At 34.8% G+C, this 19,082-nt stretch overlaps 1 protein-coding gene across 2 annotated transcripts in view; it reads right to left on the bottom strand.

Annotated features, from left to right (window-relative positions):
- Positions 1–429: 429 nt before the first annotated feature.
- LOC144979880 (serine O-succinyltransferase-like) overlaps positions 430–19,082 on the bottom strand; it is an 18,855-nt gene continuing 202 nt past the window's right edge. Inside the window, exons 1-13 of one of the 2 annotated variants that reach the window (XM_078927120.1) lie at positions 18,740–19,082; positions 16,524–16,866; positions 15,302–15,399; positions 11,883–12,096; positions 11,346–11,458; positions 9,753–9,786; positions 8,321–8,407; positions 6,760–6,839; positions 6,257–6,406; positions 4,950–5,130; positions 3,244–3,397; positions 2,460–2,551; positions 430–1,921 (exon numbers count right to left, since the gene is read on the bottom strand). The exon at positions 18,740–19,082 is cut by the window's right edge and continues 202 nt beyond it. In XM_078927120.1, the coding sequence (XP_078783246.1) occupies positions 1,862–1,921; positions 2,460–2,551; positions 3,244–3,397; positions 4,950–5,130; positions 6,257–6,406; positions 6,760–6,839; positions 8,321–8,407; positions 9,753–9,786; positions 11,346–11,458; positions 11,883–12,096; positions 15,302–15,399; positions 16,524–16,814 (1,554 nt within the window). In that variant the 5' untranslated portion in view covers positions 16,815–16,866; positions 18,740–19,082 and the 3' untranslated portion in view covers positions 430–1,861. The remainder of the gene's footprint in view (positions 1,922–2,459; positions 2,552–3,243; positions 3,398–4,949; positions 5,131–6,256; positions 6,407–6,759; positions 6,840–8,320; positions 8,408–9,752; positions 9,787–11,345; positions 11,459–11,882; positions 12,097–15,301; positions 15,400–16,523; positions 16,867–18,739) is intronic. The other variant, XM_078927121.1, reaches the window with a different exon arrangement.

Raw genomic sequence — 19,082 nt, 5'->3', positions numbered from 1 at the left:
AATTTGTTTGTCAACACATCACTGTGTTTTAGCTCATGAGTAATCTTAGCACACTTTATGCAGAAGTTTATCACAAATCATTTATAATAAATCGGTTTCTATCAAACAGTGCTTCCAACGTCCCATGTAAAAAATAAAAGTAAGGAAAAATTCCTGGGGGGTCTCTAGGCCACTAAAGGTCCCCTGCAGGGTCCAGGGACTGGGTTCCATTGGGCGCTTAGTGGATAAAGACTTTGAGAGGATCAAAAATTATGTGGCCTTGAGAGGATGTTTCAAGAACTTGAAGACAATATTTATGACCTGTCATTATAAATCAAACTTTACTTTAACGAAAAAACATGATAGTTAAAGACAAAGAGAGTAAATAACTGTCACAAAGTATGAGACTCCTTAAAATACGGATGGTTGGAAGCACTGCTCAAATCACAATTTTTCTTTTCTATCTTTTTATTTTACATCACCACAAATTGTGAACAAATATCATCTACTTTTTCACAAACACAAACACACAATAACCAACGATGGCATAGTCAAGTATACATAGAATTACTTCAGAATAGAAATATTTTTTAGCTTATCATATGACTCGACTTATACTGTAGCATCACAAGAAATACAAATAAAAAATATTATCAAATGGACTCACTGAGAGTAAAGACATAAATTAAAAAGCAATTTAGAGAGCAATTTGTGCGAGAATATCATTGAATCTTAAGATTTTTATTTTTCAATTTTACATCTTCATAATTTATTGCCAAGATAAATCTTACAAGGAAAAAATATAGTGGTTGCTTTGACTAACTAGCACCAACATACTATTCCTCTCCAAACAAACACAGTATGTACCTCCCTGCCCACTATGGGAGGTGATTTCAAAAGATAACGTTTTGTTTAAAACACTAACAAAAGATCCTAGGTGATGTCCAGATTTTCTATCTGATCCCCTTGTCCAGCTGATAGACTAGCATCCTATCCAAAGGGTAACAAGCAATTGTTCTTGTTTTACTGGCTCTTTTGCTTACTTTTATTTCAGTTGATGTTGACATTTAATATTGAGTTCATGTTTCAATTCAGCTCAAGAAGGAAAATCTCAGATGTGGAAAAATCAATTAAATGTAAAGCACTCTTCAATTTATCCACGAATAAAATTATCACAGACTCAGTCTATTGGCGTTCGTGGTGAATCATCTTGAAAGGAAGCAGATAAGATAACGGATGATTGCAACAACTGTTTGAGTCTGGTTAATTAATAAACATTATAAAATTGGGCACCAGTCACTGGTAATAGGAAAACATCTGAAAGGATGTATATGACACAGTGACAAGAAAAGCAGATATTTTTTTTAAATGCAAGAAATTAATTGTTCCTTAAGATCCTTTTCCCCCTGATTGATGATCAAAGCTTAAATTTGAGGTCTGCTAAAATTCAACACCTTGGTCCAAGAAAGCAGACTTTCTTTTTCTTGTATTTTTCTAGCTGATTTGTCTGGCACTGTATCATATACACAGACCTGCCAACCCTTCACATTCCAAAAGTGGAATCAGGACGCCTGAAAAAAGGAATTTGAGACAAAAACAAAAAAAAGGAATTTCATCTTTTTCACCCCCCCCCTCTCTCTCTCTCTCTCTCTCTCCCCCCCCCTCTCTCTCTCTCTCTCTCTCTCTCTCTCTCTCTCTCTCTCTCTCTCTCTCTCTCTCTCTTTGCTCTTTTTTATTCTTACCTTTATCATAAGTTTTATAAATCAGAATTTTAGAGACAATAGCGTGGAATAGTACAAAAAGGAAGAGTGAAAATAGGAATGATTCCGCCAAAAGCGGAAGGCTTGGCAGGTATGTATACATGAAGTCATGCAAACAATCTTCAAACAATTTTATGTTTGGTAAGCCAGCCACTCTCCGATTGTTTTGTCTCCAGGAAACCCTGAAAGGGAAGAGAGAGAAAAAAAGTTGTTAATTCTTTGAAAACAACAAAAAGTTTTTCAACTAAAAATACTGAAAATGATTCAACCTTGAACTATAACTATGATTAGATTTCATCGCTCATTGTGAGTTGTGCTTGAGATCTTATGCTACTATTTCACTTGTCAAATATAAATGTGGCTTCTCCAAAGCCAACATTTTCATCAAAATAAATTGGTTAGAATAGCAAATTAGGTCATTTAAAAACTCTAGTCAAATCTCTCAGGAGAAATGACAGGATTCATAATCCTGGCACTCAATTGTATTATATACATACATTTATAATTGACAAACTGTATAAGCTTTGAAGAAAACGTCTTTCAAAATTCATACTCCCAATATCAATCCGTCTCTTCAGAAATTAGTGGATTTGAAGTCTAAGGACTTTCAAAAACCAGAAAGGCCAACTGCTGCCAACATTTACCATAAATTAAACGAAATTTGGCAATATTCAACCTAAAATTTGCAAAATTCTGAATTCTAAATCGCCAAATCCTTACCTTAACAGCAGCTCCCACTCCGTTCAAATCTAAGAGAAAAGTATCATGGCCGTAGATTGAATTGAGTTCATAGAAAGTCGACTCTCTGTGCCCTGAAATTTATAACAAAAAACAATTACAAATAATTGTAATCTTCAGCTTTGGTTAAAAATAACAAGATTGTTGATATTTTGAGCCTTCTTATATTAAAAAAAATGATTCATTGTGTAAGGAAAAATTTTTAAAAATGTTTTTGTAATTCCCTTTATTCATCCGCATGGGGAAATTTGTCTTATTTCCATCCACTACATAAAGGATATCAGAGAAGATACAGAAATAATACCTAGACGGTCTGTGGTCTTGGTTAGTGCCTGGGGTAGATCATGAGTTATTGTCTAAAACATTATCAGGGATGAGATGGAGTATAAAATCCGTTTTAAAAAAAAAAAAAAAAAAAAAATTTTTTAGCAAGCCTGCATTTGGGGGCTGTTCTTTTAGTCCTGGGTCAAGGCCATAATTATAATCTAGCAGAGTGACCAACACTTTTTCTTTAAATAGATTTTAGGACACTCGTTGACTTATTATAAACAGATTATGGATTAAAAAATAAAAATCATATTAAACAATCAGTTTACTAAGGAGGTAAACAGAGACAATTTGCTACAAGCCTACAGGCTGAATAAAGTTGCTTTGCACATGTTTATGGCTGCCATATTTAATGTGCGGCAAGAGAAACCAACACTTCCTGCTCTCTTTCAGAAGAAGCCATTTTTACCATCCTACATATTATCAGTCTCAAACTCACCAGCGGCATGCAGTGTATCTGCCAGATCCCTTTGCTGCCAGATGGGAAAAAGGATGTCAGTCTGAACACCGATGACCATTACAGGACAGCTGATACGCTTCAGTGCATTCTCCAATGATCCGTGTCTCTCAGAAAGGTCAAACAAATCCATGGCCTGTCAATGGAATATGAGACAAAAGAGGAAAATATCATCGTTTTGTTTTTAAGGGTTTTGCGCGGCACTTTCAACACATTTAGGTCATATCAGCGCCAGTAAAAAGGAAGAAAATTGGATAGTGAAAAGATTCTCGATGTACAATTAAAAGGACTTGAGGAAAAAGTAAGATAAAGGGGAGTGGTTCAAATAGGGAACAGATGCAGATTCCAAGAGCACAATATCAATGTACTTTGAGATCACCTAAATTCACCCAAACACCATCACACGATCCCACAAAAAGAAACACACTCAAATGTTTACATTATACATTCAAAATAACAAATATAACAATATATAACAGATTTACAAGGAAAAAAAATATTATCTCCCAAAACAATAACTATGCATTTGACTGTTTCCCTCCCAGACAAGCACTACGGCCAGGGCCAGGGTAAAACCAAGTAATCTCATTCCAAGACAAAGACAGAAAGCAAATTGGAAAACAGATATAAGGAGACAGAAGACACAGTAAGTGCCTCCCTGCCCACTATGGGAGGCCAGGAACCCCACCCAGGAAAATGTTATCCTTGGTCCAACAAATACTCTAAACTGTGAGCCATCACCTTAATCTGTTATAATGTCTGAGTGAATCTGACATCAGATATCAAATCTTATTTAATAATGATCACAACTGTAATTGATGCATGTCCCAAGTACATTAACTCACACAATCCTCGAGATTTTTGCTGCTTTTCAAATTGAAAAAGATTGATTAAAAATGAGCATGTACATAGATCGTTATATTCAACTACCATTAACATGTAAAAATGAAAAAAACCCATTAGCGTTGATACTATGCCTATAATTTGTCTCAGAAAAATGTAATAAAAAGGCATGGGGTATAAGTAACCAGAGTAAACTACGGATATAGTCAGTGTTAGGGTTGAGTGAGCAATTTTTTTTCGATTTTCAGTTCACCTGAGTTAATTGCCAGAGGGAAAGTGAAGCGTGCTTTTCAGCAAAGACTGTTCAAGCACAAAATACACCACACAAATCAGCACTCCTCCTCTCACTCACCCCATCCAAAACAAAACAAAACAAAAAAAAAATCAATAGATTCAATTCCTTGACAGTCAATTGCTCACACAACTCATTAGCTTTTTCTCTTTTTACCATGTAAATGTTGCTGCTTGAAGCTCGAAGAAATAAATAACAATGTGAACTTGAATGTAAGCTTCGATTTTATATACGAAAACAGATAAAATCTCATTCGTCTGTAGTGTTTCATTCATCCTGTTTTTTTTATAAAGGGGAAACCCAAAACGTCCATTTTATCTGTTTTCGGATATTAAATCGAAGCCTACATTCAAGTTCACGTTATTTATTTCTTTTTAATAAGCATATTTGACGATGGGACTAGCATCACATTATTCATTGTTTAATAATTTTCTTTTGTTGTAGGACTGTGTATTATCACTTTTTTCTCTCAAATGAAGAAAGCATTATTTTCACACAAATTTCATAATAAACTCTTTAAAAAAGTAATTCTGTCAAACAGTGACATACTTACCTTTGATATATAGAGTAAAGAATTGGGGTCGTATTTTGTACAGAAAGATTCTCCTTGATGGTCCAGGTAGGATTCGATGGTAAAGGTTGGGCACAGTGAGGGAGGTTCATTGTTGATTCTGTCACGGCCAAATCGCCTGTCCCATTCTGGGCCACTGCGGTACGTCATTGTGGCTATCTCTCTGGTTAAAAGAGGATTAGAAACATCTTGCATTTTATTACAAGTAAATATACATTCTACGAACTGAAGTTATACTCCCAACAGTATACAATTTTTTAACGTTATCAGGGATTATATAGACCGAGGAGAACTGAAAGACTGGGTCTATGAGGTCTCTCATTGAGATCAATAAACTACTGATTTCGGTTAAAAATCGTATTACAAAACCTTATTCTCATATTTAGAAAATTCAAGAATAAAATAGTAAAACTGATTGGAATATAACACCATAAATTACTTTTTTGCACACCAAATCAATCATTGTGATATCACTATTTATCTGACGTATTTTAATAGGAGCAAAGAAGAAAGGGGTTGTTATTATAATAAATAATTATAATTTCGCAAACTGGATCATCAAATTTCCACGTAAAATAAAGAAAGCTCTGACATTGATTCAATGGATGCAAACTACACTGTGCTACTTAAAAAGATGGATCTGAGCCAAACATGTTTTTGCACTATTCATTTCCATTTTTTTTTTAAAACCCAAAAAACTTGAGCTTTTAGACAGTGCAATATCCACTTAAAGTGATCAAAGCGCTTTTCAAAGGGTCCCTAGCCGACAGCAACACTCTACATGTAGAACATGACATGACATCTGTTAGGCAATAATAAATTTGTTTTCCGACAGAGACATGGCCAGGTACTCATTTTACACCTGAGTACAGTGAGAGAATGTGAGTAAAGAACCTTTTCCAAGGACTCAACTATGCACTGCTCAGAGTAGGACTCAAACCCAGGACCTGCTGATCTGAAGGTGAGTGTTACACCACTAGACCAAATAGCTGCACAATTTACACATTTACAAGCTTTAAAAAAAATTTTTTTTTAAATTACATGTTCATCATATTCATCATTACAATATTCTCCTGAATTATCTTAACTTTTCAACCCTTACCCTTCACCAGTGACTGGGTAGTTGGGTCAAATGTAAATATAGTGGAAAGTAATTTATACATGAAAGCAGTACCATTTTACATTACAGTAACTAACTATGATAAACTCAAGACTTATATGGCCCTGAACGACAACTGTCAACAATGACTCATCTCTATTTTGATCAATCACATAAATAAATGCCCTACCTGGCCAACTTCATTCCTGTCTTTGGAAAAGGTCCACCGTAGTAATGTCCCTTGTTCCAGTTGGGATCACTCATAATACACTTCCTCTGCAGGTATCTCATGGCAATGGATGATGGATGAGACCTGGCACACGATGAAATGCTGATAACTCTGTTGATATAAAAAGAGAAAAAATAAATAAATAACATATGGATGCTATTTCTTCTTTGTTTTTATCAATGACCTATGTTGGGATGAATTAGGCGCTGGAAATCGAATTTATAAGCATAAATATAAAATAAGGGGTTAATTTCTGATTGTTATGGTAAGAGAATCAAAATAATAAGAATGATGAATTAAAGTTTTACCCATACATGGAACTATTTCATCTCCTGTACAATGTACAGAAATTAAACCAAAGTTTCATTTTTATAGCAACAAGTTATTCCTGGCATAATAATGACACTTTGAGATGGTGGGTCACAAATATTGTATGTGTCAAGCCGAGTGGGGAAAAAACTTACTTTCCAATTCTCTCAGGCTGTGACACAGACACTTGTAGGGATAACATTCCACCTAGAGATGAACCAACTGCTGCGTGGAGCTGGGGAAAAAAATGATAGATAAATCGACAATAATCAATTTTTAAAAATTATGAATTGAAAATATTAAATTTTGTTTTGTTTGTTTTTAAGGGTTTTACAGCACTTGCAACACAATTAGGTTATATCAGCGCCAGTAAAAAGGAAGAAAATGGGATAGTCAAATTCTAGAACTAAAATTAAAGCACCCAAGAAAAAGTAAGACAAAGGGGAAATGGGAACAAATATGGATAGGATGTAGATTCCAAGAGCAAAGCATCAATGCACAAGTCTCATCCCGACACAAGCACAAGATCCAACTAAATGTACAATGAAAAAAATATCATCTCCCAAAACAACAACTATGCATTTGACTGTTTCCCTCCCAGCCAAGGACTCCGGCCAGGGCCAGGACAAAACCAAGTAATCTCATTCCAAGACAAAGACAGAAAGGAAATTGGAAAACAGCTATAAGGAGATAGAAGACACAGTAAGTGCCACCCTGCCCACTATGGGAGGCCAGGAACTCCACCCAGAAAATAAGAAATTCAACAAATACAATAGACATCTATCACTGCAAATGGGGTCAAATATTGATTAAAACAAAAAAAAAAAATCTACAGAGATGTAATTTTTATTAGGAACAGGTCTGAATTTCTTTACACCTTAATTTTGATTCCCAACAAGGCTTGCCAATTCTTACATTGAAAATTGTGGGCAGAATGGAATAATGATTAGGTCAAGACGCCTATCTGGACTTTGTGTTGTATCAAAAATTATCCTTTAACCTGTTTTTGTCGTTCACTGCTGTTTATTTCTTCATAAAATCAGATCACTTAGTTATACTGCTGGAACCCAGCAAGTGACTGACAACAGCAGCTGCATGCTGTAATATTGGCTACCTGGACGAGGTTACCCTTTTTGAGGGTTAAGACGCAAAGAATTGCATTTTCGTGATGTAATACAACACCATATCTAGATGACCACTTACATTACAATAATATTAACTTATGGAACAGACAGTACTACTTTCACGTGTTATGTTGGTTCTTTTTTCATTTTATTTGGTTGAAGTTAAGGTTTTGAGAAGGAAACGTTTCATGTTTAGCATTTAATTCTTTTTTAAAAACTGTTGTATTCATTTCTGTACATTAATTCTTACAGTCCACAGCTTCAAGCAGTTTTGTATTGATTAAGAAATCCAGACCTACCTACTACTCTACGAATTTTTGGCTCCAATTTCAGAACTTCATGAGCGTCTGTAAGTCATAAATTAAAACTTACATTAAAACTATTGAAAATGAAAGGTGATGCCAGACTACATAATTTTAAAGATTTTTAAGAGCTATTTATTCCTTGTGAGGGTAAATTATTGAATTTTAAAGTTGACTCCTAGAAATTACGAATTTCTAAAGTTTTAAGCAGGCAGGTCAGGACCAAATTGAGTAATAGATATGCTGTCAATGAAAGAAGTGATTGATAACTTAAATCATTTGAAAAATACCTTCCGAACACCCAGATGATCTAAGAGGGTGAAGATGGCATTGGCCATGTCTTCCACAGCAATGACAGGAAAGGTTGTGGCGTAAGGCTGTGGAGATGACAGATGACATGTTACATAAATTGAATGATAAGTATCAGTGCTGATGGTGACAAAAAGTGAAAAAAGGAGGAAAACTTTTGAATGATTGGCTTTAAGTAAGCCCCTTTATAACCCTCTCCTTACCACCTACAGCAAAATCGTCACATTTGTTACGACACATATACATTTTGCTTATTCAGATTTATTTTGTACATCACAATGATCTTTGTTTAATTAACAAGAACATAATGTTGTTTTGTAGGGAGATTGTTTTTAAAAATCCATTTTTCTACTGGATAAGCCTGCTATTTGGAGATAATACTGAAAATGATCGGTACGGAGAGAGTTAATGCAATAGCCACCATTTTTAATCAATTCAAATGTCTTTCGTTAGAATAAATTGTTAAATTAATGTTAGTGAGTAATATTGGTGTAAGTATGTGTGTGAATGTTTGTGTTTGAGTGTAAATGTATGTGTGTGAGCTTATGTGTATGTGTTTGTTTCTTCATATGTATTTCTTGAAATTGTCAAAGAATGACAATTAATATTGTAAAGCGCCGCTGACCACTTATGTGGAAGTTGAGCGCTTTACATAAATAACTTATTATTATTATTATTATTATTATTATTATTATTATTATTATTATTATTATTATTATTTATAGCAATTAAGATGAAAAAACATCATGGATACTCCAGCTAACTTTTGGGACGCATTGTAAAGAACTTTGAGCACATTTTTAGTGGGGTATGCTGTTTAGTGTGGTTGCAAACTGAGTTAAATAATGGAAAACAGTTCATAATTTGAACATATGGCAACAAGTGAATGGCTGGGAAAGCTTCTCAACGTGTCAAAGAATATGATGTTAAGTGTTGCTGTTGGCTTGGAAAAACATTTCTGCTGGTATTAAGATTCTTAGCAATAATGTGATCTTTAAAGATTCATTTTAGACTGATCACTGCAGACTATCGAGAAAGTACAATAATTGTCATCATTCTTTGGTATTACGTACGTTTGGGGTCCTAATAGCTCAGTTGGTAGAGCACTTGCCTCACAAGATACGAGACTGAGATCGATCCCGGGTGAATTTTTTTTCTGATACCCTGATCCATCCAGCTGTGATTGGGTAACTGGGTTGGGTATGTTAGATATGGTGGAAAGTACTCTGCAATAGACTAGCGTACTATCCAAAGGGTAGCGAGCAATCGCTATTGTCCATTTCACGCTATAAAAACTGGGATTAAGTCCGACTATATAAGCCTAATAGCTCTGAAGGACTACTTACTTATTTGGGGAAAAAAAAACAGAGGGGGGGGGGAGAGCACTGAACAAAGAATGTAACTCTTGTTTACCTTTCCAGTCAGTGTGTTGATGGATGAGGGTCCTCTGTGAAACAAAAAGATTAGGACTCAATAAATATTGGAAGTAAATGAAGAATACATTCAAATTTTGTTTTTTTTAAATTTTAATTTTAATATACGGATTACAAAAAGACTTTAAATACCTTTGCAAGTGAAAGAGTGTTTTATAATACTATAACATACCACACATGATAAAGGTTTAAGTGAAAGAAAAAGAAAAAAAAAAGAAGAACCCCCCCCCCTCCCCCCCCAGAAATTGATACCATCCCAAAATTAAGAAATTTATGAAAATGTCTTGTGTATTTTAAGTCCTTCAAAGATCTTTATCAGGTACTATGCTGTATCTAATAGAATCGTTATGAATCATTTTGCAGTCAAAAGTAAAACAAAGACACCTTTCATCAGTAAAAATCACATTGATGTGTTTTGGTCGCAAATCGTTACATTCCAAGAATACATGGATTTCTCATTTAACCCTCTCTTTACCAACTATAAGAAAATCGTCAAATTTGTGACGATTCTATATTTCAGATTTTTTGTAATGTACATTACAAACTTTGAAGACAAATCTTTGTTATAGCTGTGATAATTTAATGTTGTGTTATGAGGTACATCATTCTGGACAAACATCTCATTGCTTTTGAGTTTAAAATTTTACCGTCTTGGGTAAGTAACTCTTAAAAATAGTTGGTAAGGAGAGATATAGGCAAGGTTCAAACTACAGAATATGGTGTATTATTTTTACAGCATACCAGTTTGTGGTTTGTTTATTTTTGGAGTTTTTTTTTTTTGGAAGGGGTGGGGGGGGGGGGGGGAGGGGTATTTTTCCTTTCAAAGTAGGATTAAAACTGTGTTTGGGAAGAATTATAATTATCTTAGTGTTCCCGTATTATGGTAAAAGCAAATAAGTGATCAGCCACCTCAGTCCAGTATTATGTTGAAGCATAAACATGTGAAAAAGCCAATTCTATGTTAAAATAGTCATCAGAATATATGAAATTTTAAATTTTCATTCCTAAAGAGTTTTTACTCATTCTCCTTAAAAAGAAATAATTTATGAACTTCTCCAAAGTCAAATACTTTTTACTATAAATTCAGCTTTTAGCATAAATTTGGACTGGGTGCCTAAAGCTGTTTGTAAATAGCATAAGCGCTGTATGAATGATTTATATTATTATTGTTATTATCATCTAAACAATCCTGACATGCATCATCCTATTATTATATATTATTATTATAGGTTACATAGGTTCATTGATTGCAGAGGATGGTCTTCAAAAGGCAACAAAAAAATCCGAAATCCTGTTGGGCAGGGTGCAAAATGAGAAGGAGAAGCAGGAGGACTATCCCTCATGAAAAATCAGAGGTGTAAATTGTAGTATTAGTATTATCGTGGATAATACAATTAAACAATGACAAAATAACATTTATGCCAGGGAAATAAAAAATAAAGATAACAAACCATCAAGTCATTCAATGCAATCAGTTGCATTTTTAATTCGCAAATAAAGAGATCGAAATTCGAAATTTTCAAATGACATAAAAATAAATATATGACAGCCTCAGGTCATGTTTTAAACTTACGAAGATCCGTAGCATCCACCCAAATTATTTGGACAGATGACAAAGAACTTGTTTGTATCCACAGCACAGCCGGGCCCCACAAATTTCTCCCACCAGCCTGGTGATTTATTTTTCTGGAATCGAAAGAAAAAACAATGAAAATTTAATCTAAAAATTGTTGATAAAAACGATAGTTATTTATAATAATATTTTACACCACCGTGATAAGGGTTTAGGGGGAAGAAATATCATTATTGTCCACTTTTTATCATTCTTCACATAGCTACTATGACTAGTATTATCATTTTCATCATCGTCATTATGACATAATTATTATTTCATCATCATCAACATAATCATCATCATTATCATCATTATTAATAATAATAATAATAATAATAATAATAATAATAATAATAATAATAATAATAATAATAATAATAATAATAATAATAATAATAATAATAATAATAATAATAATAATAATAATAATAATAATAATAATAATAACAATAAGAAGACTAATGACATGTAGTAAATGTATATATTAAAACTCACTTCATGGCTTTTGGCATGAGAACTGGCAGACAATCCTCCCAAAATAATGACAGCGTTTGAGCCATCCTCGTTGAGTTCCCCCCATGTTTCATAAGCCATCTCCAGCTGGGGCAGGACCCCTTGGTTGATGGTCATGTGAAAAGGCAAATCAGTGCGCAGGATGTTGTAACCTGCTGTCACCTTCTGATATTGGGGTTCAGGACCAGAATCCTTCCTGTGGAGCACAAAACAAGAAGAGCTGTGTTCATGGGCGCCAGCGACTGGGGGTGCCGAAACATGAGATCCAGATTTGGTCAATACTCAAAACCTGAAAATAACTTCCTAGATAAAACGGATCTAAAACCTACTTTTCGTTGTACACTTTCCTACATAGTTATGCTATACATGCAGGGATGTAAATACAAAGCCTAAACAAATTTTAAATTTCAGAATAATTAATCATAACAACATAATCTAATTAGTTGTTGTAGTAGTGGTGGTAGCGATGATGTGGTGGTGGTTGTTGTAGTAGTGGTGGTAGAGCTGAGGAAGTGGTGGTAGTTGTTGTAGTAGTGGTGTTAGAGATGATGATGTAAGTCAACAGCAACTCGTAACATGAAAGATAAGATATGATGCCTGATGAGTGAGATTACAATTTTAACTTTTTGACATAGACAACGCTGTTAACGGTCAGGTATGTGTAATGGTCAGGTACTCATTTTACACTTGAGTGACAGTGAGAGAATGGGAGAAAAGAGCCTTTTCCATGGACAACTATGCATCGCTTCAGAGTGGGACTCCAACCCTGGACCTTCCGGTCTGAAGGGCCGTGTCATACTCATATCACCCAGCAGTAATTTAGGTAACTGGGTCTGTTTGACCTGGTAACAAAGAACTATGTGACTGACTAAAATCTTACTCAAAGAGTAGTAAGCAATTTTTGTCACTGCCCAGTTACAGCTCAGAAAAACAGGATTAACTCCAGCTCCATGAGTTTTAAGGTCCTGTAGGAAAAGATAGTATCTACAGCAATCGGTCAGAAGGTCTTGTGTGATTTTTATTCTTGTACTCACTTTTCTATTTTGCCCTGATTCTATTTCACACTAGTCTACCCTCCAATTTTGCATTCTATTATCTTAAAGTATATTTGTTTAATATCTAGATTTCTGTGTGTGGAAAACGGATTTACTTAACTCATTACACAGAATATTCTAGTGTAACACTCTCTCTCTCTCTCTCTCTCTCTCTCTCTCTCTCACACACATTCAGTCAAACCAGGTAAACCAGTGCATTATACTCTTTGTGCAAACAAAGTTACAGCAGACAGCTGTTATCTGCTTGACCTTTGACCCTGACCTACTCGTGTCTTCAGACCGGTCTAGCGGTCTAATGCTCTAATTTTCGCGAGATAACAGCAGTCCATGATGCAAACGGGATACTTGTGAACCTTAGTTTATCTCACACAACACCCATATGTCACATTAGGTACACATGGAGACATAATGAACAAACATTCTAAATTGAAAACTTCAAATTTAGTAATTTTTATGTCAATTTTTAGTAATTTGACAAATTTCTGAAATTGTGTATGAACAACCACAATATTATTATTATTATCATCATTATTATATAGTAGTAATAGTAGTAGTAGTAGTAGTAGTAGTAGTAGTAGTAGTAGTAGTATAGTAGTAGTAGTAGTAGTAGTAGTAGTAGTTGTTGTTGTTCTTCTTCTTCTTACCATTATTATCATTATTATTATTAAGTGTTAATAAGAATTAAAAATTCGTAATTTTCCTTAAAATTTAGTATTTGGCCATGAAATTTGTCTAAAATTCGTAAAATTACGAAAAATTTGTAAGATTCGGCATGTATGATAATGAATGGTGTTAATTGTTGTGATTCGATTGAGAAAAAAAAAAAAAGAAAAATATTAACTTCAAGATGCAAACCAACCATCCAAGCAAATCTATTTTGGGGAGGAGGTATTTATTTTTCTGAACTTTTAATACTTTTAATTTTTTTTAAAATGGTTACTGTTATATCAAAAGGGGAAATAAGAATGTCTTCCTAAACAATCACCTAATAAAAAGTTTGTGATAGGTTTGTTATTGTTGAAAGAAGGGAAACAAGTATAATTTACTCCATTCTTCCCTATGGAATGAGTAAGGGGAATTTTATTAATTGGCGACTAATTTCTAGTTAAAAACATGTCCAGGTCTTGCGAGCCTCCTGGTGCTGAAAGATTCCAGGCTTTAACCCTATCCTTACCAACTATAGGAAAATCGTCACATTCGTTACGATACAACCAACATTTTTCTTATTCAAATTTCTTTTGTACATCATAAAATTTAAAGAAATTGAACAGTGTGTTGTAGAGCATGTTTTGCTAAATAAATTATATATCGAAAGAAAATACTGACTGCTATTATTTTTGAGCGATAAAAAATATATTTTTGTGTTAATTGGGTGTGAAGTTTGGGGGAAAAATCCTGAAAATGGCTGGTAAGGAGAGCATTAAGGCTAAGCCAACTAAGTTCAGGCATTGCCATTATGCCTATTTCAAAAAAATAAAATAATATTACTAATATTATCATTATCAGCTGTAATGTTTGGTACAGTACTTCATCTTCCTGGGTAACAAGATTTACTGTTTCACCACAACAGCACATCAAAGTAATACTGAGCTGTTAGAAGCTGAAGACTATAAAAAGTAATTAATCGAGATCATTACTAGCAGACAAGACGTGCCACAGATTCTTCTGCGGCCTGTCTGGATTTTAAGCAACATATATTAACATTTATATTGTTTTTGTAATTGGCTGAAAAATTTTCAGTCCGAAAAACTCTGCATTTGATATTCTGTTCTTTTCCACAGCTGTGTCACCCATTCTTTAATTTTCATTACTTTTGACAAAAGGGGTGATGGCACTTTTTTTCTTCTTACCCATCATCACCCATAATTTGTTGAAAATCTGAATTTTAGAGACAATGGCGGAATTGTGGAAAAGGAAGAGTGAAAATAGGAATATTCCGCCAAAAGCGGAAGGGTTGGCAGTTAACATTGATAGACAGAGGGACTCTTGTTAATCTTTGGAGAATGGGACTCTGCACCACACATCAATTGTCTCAATATCAGTACATTGATTGGGGGAATTGTTATTTTTTAAAAGGAGGAAATTCCTACTCTAATTCTAAAATTGCTGATTTCCGCGAATCCGTGGAAAACTATGAATATGAACACTTTATCATATTTGAGGCTAAAAATTTTATTTTAAACCCCTAGGTCATCTCGACATACCGCTTTGAGACGATGACTCACATCTGAGGATTCAGAAATAAAACCAGATTGAGATGGCGGTTTGCATATGTGTGTAAATTATTTTCAATTTAACGCTAGATAGAACAAACAACCATAAGATATATATATAATATGTACATACCCACTGGTCAGGCATGGGAAATCTGTCTCCAACCCTTTGAAAGCTTTGACTTCCCCTGGGATGTCTGATAGGACGCCTTCTGATTCTGGCACAGCTACCTATAAAGTAAAGTGGTAAGTTGGGATTGAGACTATTTACATTGATTAGATTACACAAGGTTTGAGACATCATCAACAGGAATCTTATGACAGTCGTAACAAGCATCATCATTGTTACAATTTTTTTTCTTATGTTTTATCAGAATATACAATTAATTTTCCTCAAAGCTATAAACATGTACCAAAATCCAAATCTGACGAAATTTGACCAAAGTTGGAGAAAACACAGTGCACGACGGAAAGCAAATTTTACTATAATCAATCAATTTAACTACAATTTTTCAAACAAATATAAAGAGCCGCATAACAGTAATTTAAGTGTTGTATAAAGAGTAAATTATAAAATAATGAATTTCAACATCTGCTGCCAAAATAAAATTAATAAATAATAATTCGTATATTCATTATTTTTACATTCATTCATTCATTCATAATAAATAAAAAATAAATAAATAAATCCAATACAGGTGATATGATAGTGAGTCAGGCCTATATCACTACATCCTAAAATAGGATAATAAGCCTTGCGATATAATATAAATGGCCACTATCACTCTCTTTGTTTTTGTTTTTAAGGGTTTTACAGTGCTTGCACCAAATAATTCAGGTCATATCAGCGCCAGTAAAAAGGAAGAAAATTGGACAGTGAAAAGATTCAAAATGCACAATTAAAAAAGGACTTGAGGAAAAAGTAAGACAAAGGGGAATGGTTCAAATAGGGAGAGAAAAAAACGTAGATTCCAAGAGCACACTATCAGTGTGCTTAGTTTGGGATCCCCTAAATGTCTCACCCAGACACAAGGTCAAGTACCCACTAACAGCAATACACTCAAATGTTTACAAATCATATGTTTAAAAAAAAAAAAATAACAGTCCATTATCAGAAAGATTATTTACAAGAGAAAAAATATCATCTCCCAAAACTATAATTATACATTCGACCGTTTCCCTCCCAGCCAAGGACTCCGACCAGGGTCAGGACAAAACTAAGTAATCTCATTCCAAGACAAAGACAGAAAGCAATTGGAAAACAGATATAGGGTATAGAAGACAAAGCAAGTACCTCCCTGCCCACTATGGGAGGTCGGGAACCCAATCCAGTATCACTTTCTTTAAAAGCTCACCTGTGGTAAGGCATTTCCAATATTTTGTTTTCTTTCATCATTCGAGGAAAACTGCCGAATGTGCTCTGAGTGGACTGAGAATAGCCATCTGCTTTTACGAGTCTGAGTATTCTTTTCATGCACAGCACAGCTGTCAATGGAGAGTTTCCTTAAAGCCAATTTCTTTGAATCTATGATGGTCACTGGTGCAATATCTCTAAGGCATCTGATCTGAGAAGTATTGAATCTGTTGCCATCAAAGCAAGTCTTTGTGAAAATTGTTCTGGCTGCGTTAATAGATGTGTGAGCCATTTTGGAGCAAGTTTTATCGAATCTAATGATTTTATAAAGTCTTCACTCTGTCCTGAAACAGAAAAGGGGAATAAAAAGACAATAACAATGATAATGACTTTTTTCTTGTAGAGGCAGCAGCAGTAGTGATGGTAGTAGTAGTAGTAGTAGTAGTAGTAGTAGTAGTAGTAGTAGTAGTAGTAGTAGTAGTAGTAGTAGTAGTAGTAGAAGTAGTAGTAGTAGTAGTAGTAGTAGTAGTAGTAGTAGTAGTAGTAGTAGTAGTAGTAGTAGTAGTAGTAGTAGTAGTAGTGTTTTAGTTATCGAAGTGGCAATTCGGACCTGAGTCTGAATTGCTTCTCGTGGCAATTCGGACTCTTGCCACAATGCGCCTGCGCAATCACAGGAAGTGCCGGAAGTGGACGATGGGTCGAAAGTGAAGCATGGTAGGGTGGGGGGAAGGTGCTCGTTCTCAGTTGTAAGTTGTCAGTCGGTAGGAGGGCGAGTGAGCGAGCAAGTCACGTTTTAGAACTCCCGAAGATGACTAACCTTCAAAAACGGTGATCTATTATTCCCCTTTGTCCTACTTTTTCTTGGGTACTTTTTAATTGTAATTCTAGAACTTTTTACTATCCAATTTCTCCCTTTTTACTGGCGCTGATATGAACCTAAATGTGTTGCAAGCGACTTAAAAAACAAAAACAATCTAAATATTCGTGGTCTTTGGGAGATTACAATTGTAGTCGCTATTTTGTTAACGTTAACAATCAATTTGCCTTCGCATAGATAAAAGAGTGTCTTTGTGTTGGAAGATTTATTTGATTTGCCATGAGCATGTTGTAAAAGATACATGCATGACATATCTACATTATATATTTTGCCATTTGCAGCCGCGAAAAAGTGGGGGGAAAGGAAAATAATATGACTTTGGGCTTTGAGCGTTTTATTTAAAAGGCAGTATGGGTCAGCTTTGACAAAAGGCAGTATCTTAATTCTTTTTAAATTAAAAAATGCTGTTTTATTTCTAAATATAAAAATAGAGGCAATTCTTGGCGGCAAACCATGCAATAGAACCCCGCCACTGGGGTAGGTGCAGAGTACCATCTAATGCTAATATAATTAGATAATACTGGCTATTAATAAAATAAGCACTGGTTGAATACGGAGAGAAAATTAATGATCAACTGGTAATGGGATTGGGGAGTAACCAGCGACTTCTCAAGTAGACGATGGGGGTAACCATTAACATCTCCACAACCCACAAACGACCGAGGCGTTGGACGCAGGGGAGAACATGGTGATACGAGATCAAAGAGAAAAAGCCGCTGACTCTTAGGTTGTGGAAATGGTTGTTGGGGGGGGTGGGGAGTGTGTGTGTGTGATTATTCTGTTTTTAATGACTTAGAGATACTCACATGAGTGTGTGTGTGTGTGTGTGTGTGTGTGTGTGTGTGTTTACGAAGACCGAATTGTCAAAGGAGGCACTTCACACTCTGGGTCCGAATTGCCATGGGAAGCAATTCAGACTCGGGTCCGAATAGCCTTTTCCTTAAGTTATTTGTATAAAAAAAAAGAAAGAAAACGACAAAGTGATGGTCAATTGGTTAAAATGTTAAAAACAAATCTATAAGTAGGTAATAATATGCATAGTTATAGTTATTGATTTTAGATAAGAGAATGAGACTCAGTGATATACTGAAGATAATAACATTATAATATGCAAGCATAATCATTAAAATTAAACATCGACATTAATGTAATAAAATAAAATAAAAGTGAGAGGGACAGACAGAGAGAGAGAGAGAGAGAGAGAGAGAGAGAGAGAGAGAGAGAGAGAGAGAGAGAGAGAGAGAGAGAGAGAGAGAGAGAGAGAGAGAGAGAGAGAGAGATGCAGCGCATGCTATAGTCGGAAATGATTTATTATTATCCTATCTATCGAGGTAACTTACTTAAAACTCATTTGACTTGACGTGTCTCTCGCTCGCACTGACTAAACACAATCAATTTGTCTAGAGTATTTTTAAACTGAAACTGAAAGTGTAAGTAAGAAGCTCCATTTCCATAGCAGAGCCTCCTAACATTCTGTGAGAGTGAAAATGATCCGTTAAAAAAAAAAAAGATCATTGATAATCCCAGTCCCAGACGTCTCTTCTTCAAATTCAGCGATCAATCACGAGAACACTACTTAATTCCAAGTCAAGTGTCGAGCTGACATGAAAACTCTGCTGACCGACATCGTCGACAGGCAAATAAGAAGGCAGTGTGGAAATTAAACAAAATCACGGTGACGCA

This window comes from Berghia stephanieae, chromosome 9 (genome assembly GCF_034508935.2).
Source record: "Berghia stephanieae isolate SIO BIC M18660-M18661 chromosome 9, UCSD_Bste_1.3, whole genome shotgun sequence".
Classification (NCBI taxonomy): Eukaryota; Metazoa; Mollusca; class Gastropoda; order Nudibranchia; family Aeolidiidae; genus Berghia; species Berghia stephanieae.
This window is presented reverse-complemented; position numbering and strand designations above follow the sequence as displayed.